Genomic DNA, 14,647 nt, shown 5'->3' on the forward strand with positions numbered 1-14,647 from the left:
TGACCGCAGCGCCGCATTCTGCCTGTTTACATAGCTCTGTACTTGAATATGCACGCCTATTCCAGTTTCTCTGGCGTGTCAGTGTTTATGATAAACAATGTTCTCCATAGGCCTGTTTCAACTTTTCAAAGGTCACACTCGAGGATTCCCCAAGTTTAACACAAACCTTCATGGAATGAAGTCGCTCTAAATTCCGTTGTTTCAGTTTCATACCTCACAACAACAAAAAATTTCACTGATGGCGCTCTCAAAAATCACATGATGGCTGTACGGATCTGAAACTTGGACTGAGCAGCTGGAAGAGATGAACACCCCAGTCTACACAGGTAGAACAACACACCGTTGCCAGATCGCTCAGAGTGCTGTCAGTCTCATTACTTTTCCCACACACCTCGTAATGTTCTCAAACAGGAAGGAAGCTGAGTCTCACCGGCTACAGCATGCCAAGCAAAATACACTACTGGCCATTAAAATTGCTACACCACGAAGATGACGTGCTACAGACGCGAAATTTAACCGACAGGAAGAAGATGCTGTGATATGCAAATGATTAGCTTTTCACAGCATTCACACAAGGTTGGCGCCGGTGGCGACACCTACAACGTGCTGACGTGAGGAAAGTTTCCAACCGATTTCTCATACACAAACAGCAGTGGACCGACGTTGCCTGGTGAAACGTTGTTGTGGTGCCTCGTGTAAGGAGGAGAAATGCGTACCATCACGTTTCAGACTTTGATAAAAGTCGGATTGTAGTCTGTCGCGATTGCGGTTTATCGTATCGCGACTTTGCTGCTCGCGTCTGTCGAGATCCAACTGTTTGCAGAATCGGTGGGTTCAGGGGGGTAACGCAGAACGCCGCGCCGGATCCCAACGGCCTCGTATCACTAGCAGTCGAGATGACAGGCATCTTATCCGCATGGCTGTAACGAATCGTGCAGCCACGTCTCGATCCCTGAGTCAACAGATGGGGACGTTTGCAAGACAACAACCATCTGCACGAACAGTTCGACGACGTTTGCAGCAGCATGGACTATCATCTCGGAGACCATGGCTGCGGTTACCCTTGACGCTGCATCACAGACATGAGCGCCTGCGATGGTGTATTCAACGAGGAATCTGGGTGCACGAAAGGCAAAAGTCATTTTTTCGGATGAATCCAGGTTCTGTTTACAGCATCGTGATGGTCGCATCCGTGTTTCGCGACATCGCGGTGAACGCAGATTGGAAGCGTGTATTCGTCATCGCCATACTGGCGTATCACTCGGCGTGATGGTATGGGGTGCCATTGGTTACACGTCCCGGTCACCTCTTGTTCGCATTGACGGCACTTTGAACAGTGGACGTTACATTTCAGATGTGGTACGACCCGTGGCTCTACCCTTCATTCGGTCCTTGCGAAACCCTACATTTCGGTAGGATAATGCACGACCGCATGTTGCAGGTCCTGTACGGGCCCTTCTGGATACAGAAAATGTTCGGCTGCTGCCTGGCTAGCACATTCTCCAGATCTCTCACCAATTGAAAACGTCTGTTCAATGGTGGCCGAGCAACTGGCTCGTCACAATACGCCAGTCACTACTCTTGATGAACTGTGGTATCGTGTTGAAGCTGCATCGGCAGCTGTACCTGTACACGCCATCCGAGCTCTGTCTGACTCAATTCCCAGGCGTATCAAGGCCGTTATTACGGCCAGATGTGGTTGTTCTGGGTACGGATTTCTCAGGATCTATGCACCCAAATTGCGTGAAAATGTAGTCACATGTCAGTTCTAGTATAATATATTTGTCCAATGAATACCCGTTTATCATCTCTATTTCTTATTGGTGCAGCAATTTTAATGGCCAGTAGTGTAGTTCGAGTATGAGAGAAAGTGCGCTCTTTAGAGCCTGCAGTAGTTGTGGCTTTCCCAGCAGTGACTCGCCACCACTTTGCAGGCGGGGTGTGCGAGCCGGGAAACGTGGTGCCGGTGGTGCTGCCGATGTACCACCTGTACGCGCTGGCGCTCATCATGCTGCAGAAGGTGTGCGCCGGAGCCACCATGGTCTGCATGCCCAAGTTCGAGCCCGCTCTCTTCCTCGACGTTTTGGCCAAGCACAAGGTGAGTCGCGTCGTTCTCACACCAACAGCATCTGTTTAGCGATTAGAGAAGTCTCGGTATCCTATTTCTTAGAAATGTCCACACAGTTCAGTCCATAGTCCAGTGATTTTCATAATTTCCATAATTTTCTTTGCGTTGCAATGTTTTTATGCGATTTATGTGCTGAAAATACCTACCAGTGTCTAAGTGGCCCAAAGAACATGAAGATGAGCTTTATTTAGTGTCTTGATAGATACAAAACCTGAGTCGTAAACTAAACCCTAAGGAATCACTTTGAACATGAAAGAGCGAAAAAACTGGCCTGGTTCTCTCGTTCATAGTCACTAATGCCTTACACTGAAGTGACTAAAGTCACAGGACTTCTCCTGTTTACAGCATCATGATGGTCGCATCCATGTTTGGCGACATCGCGGCGAACGCACGTTGGAAACTTGTATTCGTCATCGCCATACTGGCGTATCGCCTGGCGTGATGGTATGGGGTGCCATTGGTTACGTGTTGCCTGACTTAGTGCCGCAGCCGAACATGGCATGGACTCATGGGCCATACTGCCTCTCTAACCGTTCGTAACTGTGAAACTGTTTCCGGTGCAGGATTTTGTGCACGAACTGACCTCTCGATGATGTCCCTTGAAAGTTCAAAATGTGCGTGAAATTTTATGGGACTTAACTGCTAAGGTCATCAGTCCCTAAGCTTACACACTACTTAACCTACATTATCCTAAGGACAAACACACACGCCGATGCCCGAGGGAGGACTCGAACCTCCGCCGGGACCAGCCACATGAGAGTTCAATAGGATTGATGTTGGGAGGTCTGGGTGGCCAAATCAATCCCTCGAATAGTTGAGAAGTTCTTCAAACCAACCACAAACAGTTCTGGCCCAGTGACATGGTGCGTTGTTATCCATAAAATTCCGTAGTTGTTTGGGAACAGGAAGTCCACGAATGTTTGCAAATGGTATTCAAGTAGCCGGACATAATCAGGGACGAGTCCATTCCATGTGAACACCGACGGCACCATTATGGAGCCGCCAACACCTTGCACCGTGCCTGGTTGACATCTTGGGCCCATGTGCCACACTCGAACCCTACCATCAGCTCTTACCAACCGAAAAGGGGGCTCATCTGACGAGGCCACTGTTTTCCAGTCGTCTAGGATTCAACCTAGACGGTCACGAGCCCAGGAGGGGCGCTGCAGGCGATGTCGTGCTTTTAGCAAAGACACTCGCGCCGGTCGTCTGCTATCACACCCCGTTAACGCCAAATTTCGCCGCACTGCCTTAACCGATACGTTCGCCGTACGTCCCACATTGATTTCTGTTGTTATTTAACGTAGTGGTGCTTGTCTGTCAGCACTGACAACTCTACGCAAAAGCCGCTGCTCTCGGTCGTCAGATGCATTGTCCGTGGTGAAGAGGAAATGCCTGAAATTTGAAATTTGAGCGCACTGTTGACACTGTGGATCTCGGAATGTTGGATGCCCTAACTATTTCCGAAATTGACCATGCTTGTAGATGCAACTACCAATTCGTGTTCAAAGTCTGTTAATTCGCGTTAATGACAGTACCACCAGTGCAGTGCCCTTCTATACTTTGTTTATGCGATCGCACCGCCATCTATATATATACTCATCCCTATCCCATAACTTTTGTCACGTCAGTGTGTAATCAGAGATCAGGGCCGTTTCTTTTGACAAAATTTTCTAAAGGTGAGTATAGCTTTATCAGCCTGGCAGTTAGGTGTTTCATAGGCCACAGCTGCATGGGACAAAATTATTCATTTACTTATGACATCCATAATACGTAAATGGGAATTCAGTTTTTAAAAACGCCATAGTGCAGCAAATGCATTATTAAACTCAGTGACGACTTGATATATATTTGATGGACTGTTGTGGATACATCATTTTCAGATTGCTTAAATTCAGTAACGATTCTGTTGATTTCTGAATACTAATTAAAAAATGAAACAGCAGAATTTTTTCAAACAGCGCTATACTGTACTTTGACAGTTACCTGAAAAATAGACGTAAACGAGCTGTTTATTGATCAAAGAACTCATCATGGAAATGCTTTATCTCAGAACTACCCCCAGGGTTCAATCCTTGATCCATTGCTTTTCTTTCTCTATATCAATAACATTTACTTTGTGTATAGAGATGGCTGTTATATCATGTACACAAGGTATAAAAGGTCAGTGCATTGGCAGAGATGCCATTTGCACTCAGATGATTGATGTGAAAAGGTTTCCGATGTGACTGTTGCTGCACGATTGCAATCAACAGATTTTGAATGCGGAATGGTAGTTGGAGCTAGATCTATAGGATATTCCATTTCGTAAATCGGTAGGGAATTCGATATTCCGAGATCCATAGTGTCAAGAGTGTGCCGAGGATCCCAAATTTCAGGCCTCACCCCTCACCACAGACAATGCAGTGGCCGACGGCTTTCACTTAACGACCGAGAGCAGCGGTGTTTGCGTAGAGTTTCCTGTGCTAAGAGACAAGAAACTGCTTAAAATAACCGCAGAGATCAATGTGGGACGTACGTCGAACGTATCCATTAGCACAGCGCGGCGAAATTTGGCGTCAGTGGGCTATGGCAGCAGAAGATCGACGTGAGTGCCTTTGCTAACATCGCTACATCGCCTGCAGCCACCTCTCCTAGGCTCGTTAGCATATCGGCTGGACTCTGGAAAACGGTGGCCTCGTCTGACGAGTCCCGATTTCAGTTGGTAAGAGCTGATGGTGGGGTTCGTGTGTGGCGCAGACACCACGAGGGGATGGAGACAAGTCGTCAACAAGGCACTGTGCAAGATGATGGTGGTTCCATAATGGTCTGGGATGTGTTTACATGTAACGGACTGGATACTCACGTCCAACTGAACCGTTCATTGGCAGGAAGTGGTTATGTGCAGCCACTTGGAGACCATTTACCGGACTGGATACTCACGTCCAACTGAACCGTTCATTGGCAGGAAGTGGTTATGTGCAGCCACTTGGGAGACCATTTACAGCCATTGATGACAGGGCCACAAAGGAATGGGGTAGAACGGTCGAGCAGTTCCTCTTGAGTCACGTATTTCTGTAGTCGGTACTAACCGACGCTTGAGGTGATGCAGAGAGCGGCACTGCTGGACAGTGGATGGCGGGAAACGAGTGATTTGGAGCGATGAAACGCGCTATGCCCTGCGGCAAACCAATGGAAGGGTTTGGGTTTGTCGAATGCCTAGGGAACGTCACCTGCACCATGTGAAGTGCCAACAGTGAAGCACGGAGGAGGAGGCGTTATAATTTTGGGAGGCGTTTTTCGTGGTTAGGGTGTGATCTTCTTATTGCGCTTAAGGAAACCCAAAATGCGGAAGGACACGAACACATGTTACGGCGTTAGGTACTGCATAAAGAAGAGGAACATCCTGGAGATGATGAATGTTTGTATCAGTACGACAATGAAACCTGTTGTAGTGGACTGACAAGACAGCCAGTCCACAGGGACGGGCAACCGAAAGGCACGCGCTTAAACTCACGCAGGCTGGCGTGAGGTCTGAAACAGGATACGTAATGAATGCTATAAAGAAAAGTACGTAGCTGCTGGAATACTTAACTTTAATCCACAATTAGTGAACATTGGTCTTGTTACTGTACATGCTTCATTAGATACACAGCAAAGGATAATTGGCGCCTTGCTAGGTCGTAGCAATTGACTTAGCTGAAGGCTATGCTAACTATCGTCTCGGCAATTGAGAGCGTAATTCTCAGTGAACCATGGCTAGCAACGTCGGCTGTACAACTGGGGCGAGTGCTAGTCAGTCTCTCTAGACCTGCCGTGTGGCGGCGCTCGGTCTGCTATCACTGATAGTGGCGACACGCGGATCCGACGTATACTAGCGGACCGCGGCCGATTTAAAAGCTACCACCTAGCAAGTGTGGTGTCTGGCGGTGACACCACACCTGTCATAGAGAAGCATTTCTGAGGCAATTCTCTGTGGACAATAACACCTCTGAAATAGACTGGCCTGCCCAGAGTCCCAACCTGAACCCAATATCTCTGGGATGAGTCAGAACGTCGACTTGGCTCCAGACCCCAGTGCCCAACTTCATCCTCTGGTTTCTGATCTTCACGAAAAATGGGCTGCCATCCCTCCACAGACATTTAGACACCTCGCCGAAGGTGTCCCCAGCAGAGATCAAGCCTTCATAAAGGCGAAGCGTGTGAACACGTCACAGTTATGTCCACTAATAGTCGTTCGCCCGTTCTGATACATTTGTTCAGATACTATAAGTGCTACTCACATTAATTTGTAGAAGAGAGAGAAAGAAAAACAAGGTAGCGGGTGAAAGTCGTGTAAAGCGGTCATGAGGTCGCCATTATAGTGTGTGATTGGATTGAAGAGTTCCTAGGTAACGCAGCATGTCATTCTCAATGGAGAGAAGTCTTCCAAAGTAAGAGTGACTTCAGGTGTGCCGCAGGGGAGTGTCGTAGGACCGTTCCTATTCAAAATAAACACTACTGGCTATTAAAATTGCTGCACCACGAAGATGACGTGCTACAGACACGAAACTTAATTGACAGGAAGAAGATGCTGTGATATGCAAATGATTAGCTTTTCAGAGCATTCACGCAAGGTTGGCGCCGGTGGCGACACCTACAACGTGCTGACAGGAGGAAAGTTTCCAACCATCTCTCATACACAAACAGCAGTTGATCGACGTTGCCTGGTGAAACGTTGTTGTGATGCCTCGTCTAAGGAGGAGAAATGGGTACCATCATGTTTCCGACTTTGATAAAGGTCGGATTGCAGCCTATCGTGATTGCGGTTTACCGTGTCGCAACATTGCTGCTCACGTTGGTCGAGATCCAATGACTGTTAGCAGAATATGGAATCGTTGGGTTCAGGAGGATAATACGGAACGCCGTGCTCGATCCCAAGGGCATCGTATCACTAGCAGTCGAGATGACAGCCATCTTATCCGCATGGCTGTAACGGATCGTGCAGCCACATCTCGATCCCTGAGTCAACAGATGGGGACGTTTGCAAGACAACAATCATCTGCACGAACAGTTCGACGACGTTTGCAGCAGCACGGACTATCAGCTCGGAGACCGTGGCTGCTATTACCCTTGACGCTGCACCACAGAGAGGAGCGCCTGCGGTGCTGTACTCAACGACGAACCTGGGTGCACGAATGGCAAAACGTCATTTTTTCGGATGAAGCCAGGTTCTGTTTACAGCATCATGATAGTCGCATCCATGTTTGGCGACATCGCGGTGAACGCACGTTGGAAACTTGTATTCGTCATCGCCATACTGGCGTATCACCTGGCGTGATGGTATGGGGTGCCATTGGTGACACGTCTCGGTCACCTCTTGTTCGCATTGACGGCACTTTGAACAGTGGACGTTACATTTCAGGTGTGTTACGAACCATGGCTCTACCCTTCATTCGGTCTCTGCGAAACCCTACATTTCAGCAGGATAATGCACGACCGCATGTTGCAGGTCCCGTACGGGTCCTTCTGGATACATAAAATGTTCGACTGCTGCTCTGGCCAGCACATTCTCCAGCTCTCTCACCAATTGAAAACGTCTGGCCAATGGTGGCCGAGCAACTGGCTCGTCACAATACGCCAGTCACTACTCTTGACGTACTGTGGTATCGTGTTGAGGCTGCATGGGCAGCTGTACCTGTACACGCCATCCAAGCTCTGTTTGACTCAATGCCCAGGCGTATCAAAGCCTATCATTACGGCCAGAGGTGGTTGTTCTGGGTACTGATTTCTCAGGATCTATGCACCCAAATTCCGTGAAAATGTTATCACATGTCAGTTCTAGTATAATGTATTTGTCTAATGAATACCCATTTATCATCTGCTTTTCTTCTTGGTGTAGCAATTTTAATGGCCAGTAGTGTAGTTTTTCAGGGTCGTCAGAAACGGTCTGTAAAGCTTGAATGAGTGTTGCAGGGTAGCTGCGCTAAGAAATAACTGTTAAGACAAAAACTGGAAACCTCGGGCAGTTTCCTAGTTAATTAGCATTAAACTTAACCAATGAGGTCGTTGCGCGAAAAAATCCCACCGGAGTGGTTGCCACTTTCAGTTGCTGCCAAAGGCGTTATTGTGGGAACTGCTACTTCTCGGTCGCTGTGACTTGTGACACGTCGGCCACTGTCTGGGTGTGTTCCGCAGGCGACGCTGCTCTACCTGGTGCCTCCCATGGTGCTGTTCCTGGCCGGCAACCCGTCTGTAAAGAAGAGCCACCTGGAGACGGTACGGCGCGCCATCTCGTCCGCCGCCCCAGTGGGGGAGAAGGACATCGCTCGGTTCTTCGAGAGGGCGCCCGCCAACCTCAAGTTCTTCCAAAGTGAGCCACAAGCTACTCTAGGACACCAGTACTCCACGTCTGCGCGTAGGCAGCTTCACGAGTTACTCGCGTATGAACTTCATTTGTGACCTACAGGTGACACGTCATACACACTGACCAGCCAGATCATTAGGACCTCCTACCTAATAGCCGGTATGTCCACATCGGCCACAGATAACAGCGGCGACGCGTCGAGGCGTGGAAGCACTGAGGCTTTGGTAGGTCACTGGACGGATCTGGCACCACATCTGCATACAAAAGTCACCTAATCCCCGTAAATTCCTGGTAGGGGATCAGTGAGCTCTGATGCCACGTCCAGTCACATCCCAGACGTGCTCGATCGGGTTCAGATATAGCTACTTGTGGGAGCAACACATCAATTGGAACTCGCCACTGTGTTTGTCGAATCACCCCATCACATTCTTGGTCTTGTTACACGGTGCATTATCTTGTTGAAAAATTCCACTGCCGTCTGCATACATGACCGTCATGAAGGAGTGTACGTGGTCAACCAACCGATACCCTTTGACCGTCATGGTGCCTCGCACGAACTCCACTGTGTAATGTCTCTTGCAGCGGTCTCTCCGCGATATTTTCAGAAATTTTATAAAGCATATACCTTAGTACACATCTCGAAATATCTCTTCTTATCTAACTGATTCCTAAACTTAAATATACGGTGATTATCAATGCAAAGTAGTTTCAAGCCCTATTATTCCTTGGAGCGTCCATTTACTCCATGGAATAGCTTCTCTGCTATCTGTTTTCTCTTATGAAAAGAATGAAGGAATTTCTTGCCGATTTGCCGTGAAAGAAGGAGGATGTATATGTATGTATTGTTGAGCTAGTCGCCATCTTGATGAGATTCTGTATGAGAAGGAATTTAATACATGAACTACACTAAAGTAAGAGTGTTCGCGTATTATTTAACTGATTATTATTGATAGTGTCTGCTTACTACGCTGTGTTGCACGGGATCAGTGGGGAACGTCTGATTTACGAGGTGCGGCTAGAAAAAAACCGGACTGATGCTGGAAAAAACATTTATTTACAATTATTTACAATTTCATTTTATCTCCTTCAATGTACTCTCCTCCTCGGTCTCTACACCGCTCCATACGAATTTTCCACTGTTCATAGCAATGCTGCAGATCATTTTCGGTAAGTCCATACATTACTTCCGTCGCTTTTTCTTTTACTGCTTCAATAGTCTCAAATCTAGTTCCTTTCAAAGCTGATTTGACTTTAGGGAAAAGAAAAGTCACAGGGGGCCAAATCAGGTGAGTAGGGTGGATGATCTAAGATGGGAATGTTGTGTTTTGCCAAAAACGTCTTCACTGACAACGCACTGTGAGCTGGGGCATTGTCTTGGTGAAGGATCCATGACTTTTTTCTCCACAAATCGTTCCGTTTTCTCCGTACTCGCTCACGTAGGGTAGCCAGGACGCTAATGTAGTAATGCTGATTCACTGTTTGTCCCTCTGGTACCCAATCAATGTGCACAATCCCTTTGATGTCAAAAAAACAATCATCATTGCCTTGAATTTCGATTTTGACATTCGTGCTTTTTTTTGTCGTGGAGAACCAGGAGTATTCCAATGCATCGATGGGCGTTTACTTTCGGGATCGTAAGTAAAAAACCACGATTCATCGCAAGTAATAACATTTTGTAAGAAGGTGGGATCACTTTCAATGTTTTCCAGGATGTCAGAGCAAATCATTCTTCGGCGTTCCTTCTGTTCAATTGTGAGACACTTTGGAACCATTTTTGAACACACTTTGTTCATGTTGAAACTTTCATGAAGAATCTGCCTAACACTTTCCTTGTCAACTCCTGTTAACTCAGACACTGCTCTGATTGTTAAACGGCGATCTTGTCGAACAAGTTTACCGATTTTTTCAATGTTTGCATCAGTTTTTGCTGACAATGGTCTGCCAGTGCGAGTGTCATCACTGGTGTCTTCGCGGCCATCTTTAAATCGTTTAAACCACTCAAACACTTGTGTTCGCGATAAACAATCATCGCCGTACACTTGTTGTAACATTACAAACGTTTCACTTGCAGATTTTCCTAGTTTGAAACAAAATTTGATGTTAACACGCTGTTCTTTCTGTACACTCAACATTTTCCGACGCACAGACAAAACGTCAACTACTTAAAACGGACGCCACGGGCAGACTGAGTGCAGGAGGCAGATGAAACTCGAGCAGTAGGCGGAGCGAGAGTCACGTGACAGGCCACGCGACTTTCAGCCTTATTGCATTCGTTTTATTGTTTCACCTGTACTGGTCCGGTTTTTTTCTAGCCACACCTCGTACACTGGAAGAACCTGCCGTTTTGTATGCTCAAGATATCCAGTTACTTCAATAAAATACACGGTCTTACCAGCAGATCTCCGGTCTTCCCCATGTGATCACCGAAAGTTAATAATTATTACAAATGTTTTCAGGAGATCGACTGACAATTTTCGTCGCACCGAGACTTCGAAATTGCTTCACTGCCTTAAGGAATTTAAGTTAAGCTCAATTTAATCAGGATAGAACAGTACTGAACTGTGTGAATGTGACAAGCCTGCTTTGTGAATGAAAATTCCCTTAACATACGCATATTTTTACTATCCTGATCAGTGAAGCTAAATCAGGCCGGTGTGAGAGAGGTTTTTAAATTTTTTGAATACCGCAAAAAAAAAATATTAGAGCTGGACCCATTGATGCCCACGTGAATGTTCCCCAGAACAAAATGGATCCGCCGCCAGCTTTTGTCCGTCCCGCAGTACAGGTGTTAACGGGCTGTTCCCCTTTAAAACGAAGAATTCGCGCCCTCCCATTGGCATGTTGAAGAAGGTATGGGAACTCATCAGTCCATGCAACACTCTGCCACTGCGCCGAAGTGCAGCGCCGATGGTCGCGTGCCTATTTCAGTCGTACTTGCCGATGTCGTGGTGTTAACTCTGGCACATGCATGGGTCGTCGGCTGCGGGGGCCTGTCATTAGGGGTGTTCGGTGCACCCCGTGTTCAGACACACTTGTATTCCGCCCAGCATTAATATCTATGTTAGTACCGCCACAGTCCGCCGCCTATCCTGTTTTACCAATCTGCCCAGCCTACGATGTCTGACATCCTTCACGGTGGGTGACTACCCAACGCTACAGCGTCTGGATGTCGTTTCCTCTCGGCTTCGCCACGTGTTGAAGATACACAACACAGCACTTCTCGAACACCCGGCAAGTCGTGCAGTTTCAGAACTGCTCGTGACAAACACCCAGGCCATCACAATCTGCCCTTGGTAAAACTCAGATGTATCACACGCCTTGCCCCTTCTACATGCGGGCAGCACCCTCAGTGCTACTACATTAACAGAGCGTGTGTCTGATTAGCAATGATTCCTTGCCGGGTGACGCTGCCATTGCGTGGACGGCTTTATATCGATGGTAGGTCGGCGGACGTAGCGTTCTAGCTGATCAGTGTAATTCTACTGAACTCGCCGTTCCCTCTATACATCCGATATCGATTTCGACCCCTCCTATCCCGTAACAAATACTTCAGACGAAAACTACTACGCAAGGTCATGAAATCTGGTTCTGATGTAACGTAACAGAAACTTACGACCACTACATGAAATTGCTAGAAATTATCCGTCTCTTTCATTATTGATCTTTTTCTAACAAAACACTCAGACAACCTTAAGCGTAGGCTTCCGCGGTCGTTCTCATTCTCAATAAAAGTTTTCAGTGTACGTGACCGCAATGTCAATATACAGGCTATCCATAAACACCGTACAAAGAGAAACACTGCTTAGAATGACGTCAAATTTGAACAGTATGTTATTGACCCAGGGGAAAGTCACGGAACAAACAAAAAAAATTAACGAAAATTTTATCAATAGACGGCGCTGTAAGTGTCTTAACGTAAATGGCGTCGGCTATGAATGGCAGATGAATGGCAGTACAATGGCTGTGTACAACACCCTCAGTGGCATTGTAGCGAGAAGGAAGTACTTCTCTGGGTGGTATCACTAACCTGGTGTCTTGCTGCTTCGGTAAGTTCAAAAATGGTTCAAATGGCTCTGAGCACTATGGAACTTAACAGCTGAGGTCATCAGTCCCCTAGAACCTAACTAACCTAAGGGCATCACACACATCCATGCCCGAGGCAGGATTCGAACCTGCGACCGTAGCGATTGCGCGGTTCCAGACTGAAGCACCTAGAACCGGTCGGCCACACCGGCCGGCGCCTTCGGTAAGTCCCTCGTCGCACAGTAGTAGCGCTCAGTCGCCAGGTTCCATGTAGGTGGTGATCCTGCTGAATTGGATGTTTAAGGATGCCAGTTGTTAATTCTCAACAACGTTTGTACTATACTTCGTTTAATACAGAAACTGCTTTGTCACACACGTCACAGAATCAGCATTTGCAATAAGGCGACCCTTTACACAGTTTAACACCGATTTCTGACTTTACATCATGATAGACGCTGCCCACGACACGTGGCGTTCTGATAACTAATAGCTTCGCTTTCTAGCTTGTTTAACTGCTGAAATATGTACTCGCGACCGTTCTTTTAGAGCCGCCCCGGTTACTCGACCGTGCGTTTTCAGTGGTTCCTCGTGACTAGCTCGCCCTGTCTTTCCGAAAACAAGAGAGACCCCCCCCCCTTTCTCCATCAGCCAATAAGAACACTTCTCTCGTTTCAGCCAATGGGCGGTGGGCGTTCAGATCGCTGTTGCTAGGCGGATCTGACGTCACGTTTGCGGACATTGTGACGGAAGTTTGTCTCGGAACACTGTCTCAGATTGTAAGATCCTACTCCCGAATTGTCGGATCTTGTCCCTACTAAGGCTGCACAACACTGCCTCCTATGATTTCATCTCTAATGCTCCTTCCTGACGCTTAGTTGATAAATGTTCGTGTAGCCTGGCTGCTACTGAGCATTCCTGATCGCATAAATCTCCATAATACTTGGCTTAAACACGTGAAGGGAATGTGTGTATGCATTACATATGGTTTGAGATACCTCATTACGACATCCGTACTGTTTGATGTCCATGACTGCTGCCCTTTTTACGACATCCGTACTGTTTGATGTCCATGACTGCTGAAGTTCGGCAGTCAACAGTTGTGGCGATGTTAGTTAGGTAAGCCAATCCACCAGGGCTAGGTGGTACCACACTGGTTCGGAAAGATCGGCTTTTAATTGTCCTCAACTCAAAAACCGCATAAAGAGCAAACTGACTTCGCTTTCTAATAGTCCTGTAGTCAAAAACTACATAAAAAGCAAAGTGACAGCGGTTTCCAATTGTCATGAGACTGGAGCAAGACATGCTCAACATGCTGTCCAATGTTTTCTGCCACAAGTTGAAATCGAGGTAAAGCATGTTCCACAACAGATCGGAGTGTCGCTGAGGTCACGGTCGGGACGCGCTGCACAAAGCATGCCTTCGATTCGGCTGCGTTCGTAATTAGAGCACTGAACACATCTTTCATATAACCCCACAGCCAAAAGTTCCACGGATGAAGATCAGAAGATCTGGACGGCCAAGATGTAGGGAAATGACGGCTGATAGTTCCAGCATGACCGAACTGCCTCTGCAGCAGCCACGTCAATGGCTATGCAGTGTGAGGAGGGGCGCCGTCTTGCATAAAAATGATCCTATTCACATATGCATGGTGTTGAAGGCTTGGAATGATATTGCTGCACTAAAGACTCTCATAGCACAGGTAATGGGACCTGCAGGACTCATCTCCTCGAAAGAATACCGTCCTGCTATAAATGATGGGGTCAACCCGCACAACCTTTGGACAATGAAACTGGTACTTGTCGATTGATGTGCGTGCGGATTTTCCGTTGCCCGTACTCTGCAATTCAGCATAGTGACATGTTCTTGGACATGGGAATGGGCTTTGTCTGTCCATAGAATGTTTAATTGCCATTAATTGTCCACTTCTATGTGGACAAGAAGTTCCAGAACGAACGTTTGTGTTGTGTACATAGTTCCGCATAGTCAGCGCGTACACAACTTTCCCACTAGAGCGCGCCGCACTAAGCACAACAGCGCAGGCGCAGCGCTCGTCCATCTCCGCACTACGACATGGCGCTACCATAGAGACGGACCAAATTCTGCTTCCGCCGATCCGTGTATTAATATGTAACGCAGCCAATGAGATTTCTACTAACGTAGAACCTTTTCTC

At 47.3% G+C, this 14,647-nt stretch overlaps 1 protein-coding gene across 1 annotated transcript in view; it reads left to right on the forward strand.

Annotated features, from left to right (window-relative positions):
* The window catches only part of LOC124551133 (4-coumarate--CoA ligase 3-like), a 104,351-nt gene that overhangs the window by 56,123 nt on the left and 33,581 nt on the right, over positions 1 to 14,647 (forward strand). The window contains exons 5-6 of the mRNA XM_047126095.1: positions 1,935 to 2,098; positions 8,285 to 8,459. Of these exons, the coding sequence (XP_046982051.1) occupies positions 1,935 to 2,098; positions 8,285 to 8,459 (339 nt within the window). The remainder of the gene's footprint in view (positions 1 to 1,934; positions 2,099 to 8,284; positions 8,460 to 14,647) is intronic.

Source organism: Schistocerca americana, chromosome 9, assembly GCF_021461395.2.
Source record: "Schistocerca americana isolate TAMUIC-IGC-003095 chromosome 9, iqSchAmer2.1, whole genome shotgun sequence".
Lineage (NCBI taxonomy): Eukaryota > Metazoa > Arthropoda > Insecta > Orthoptera > Acrididae > Schistocerca > Schistocerca americana.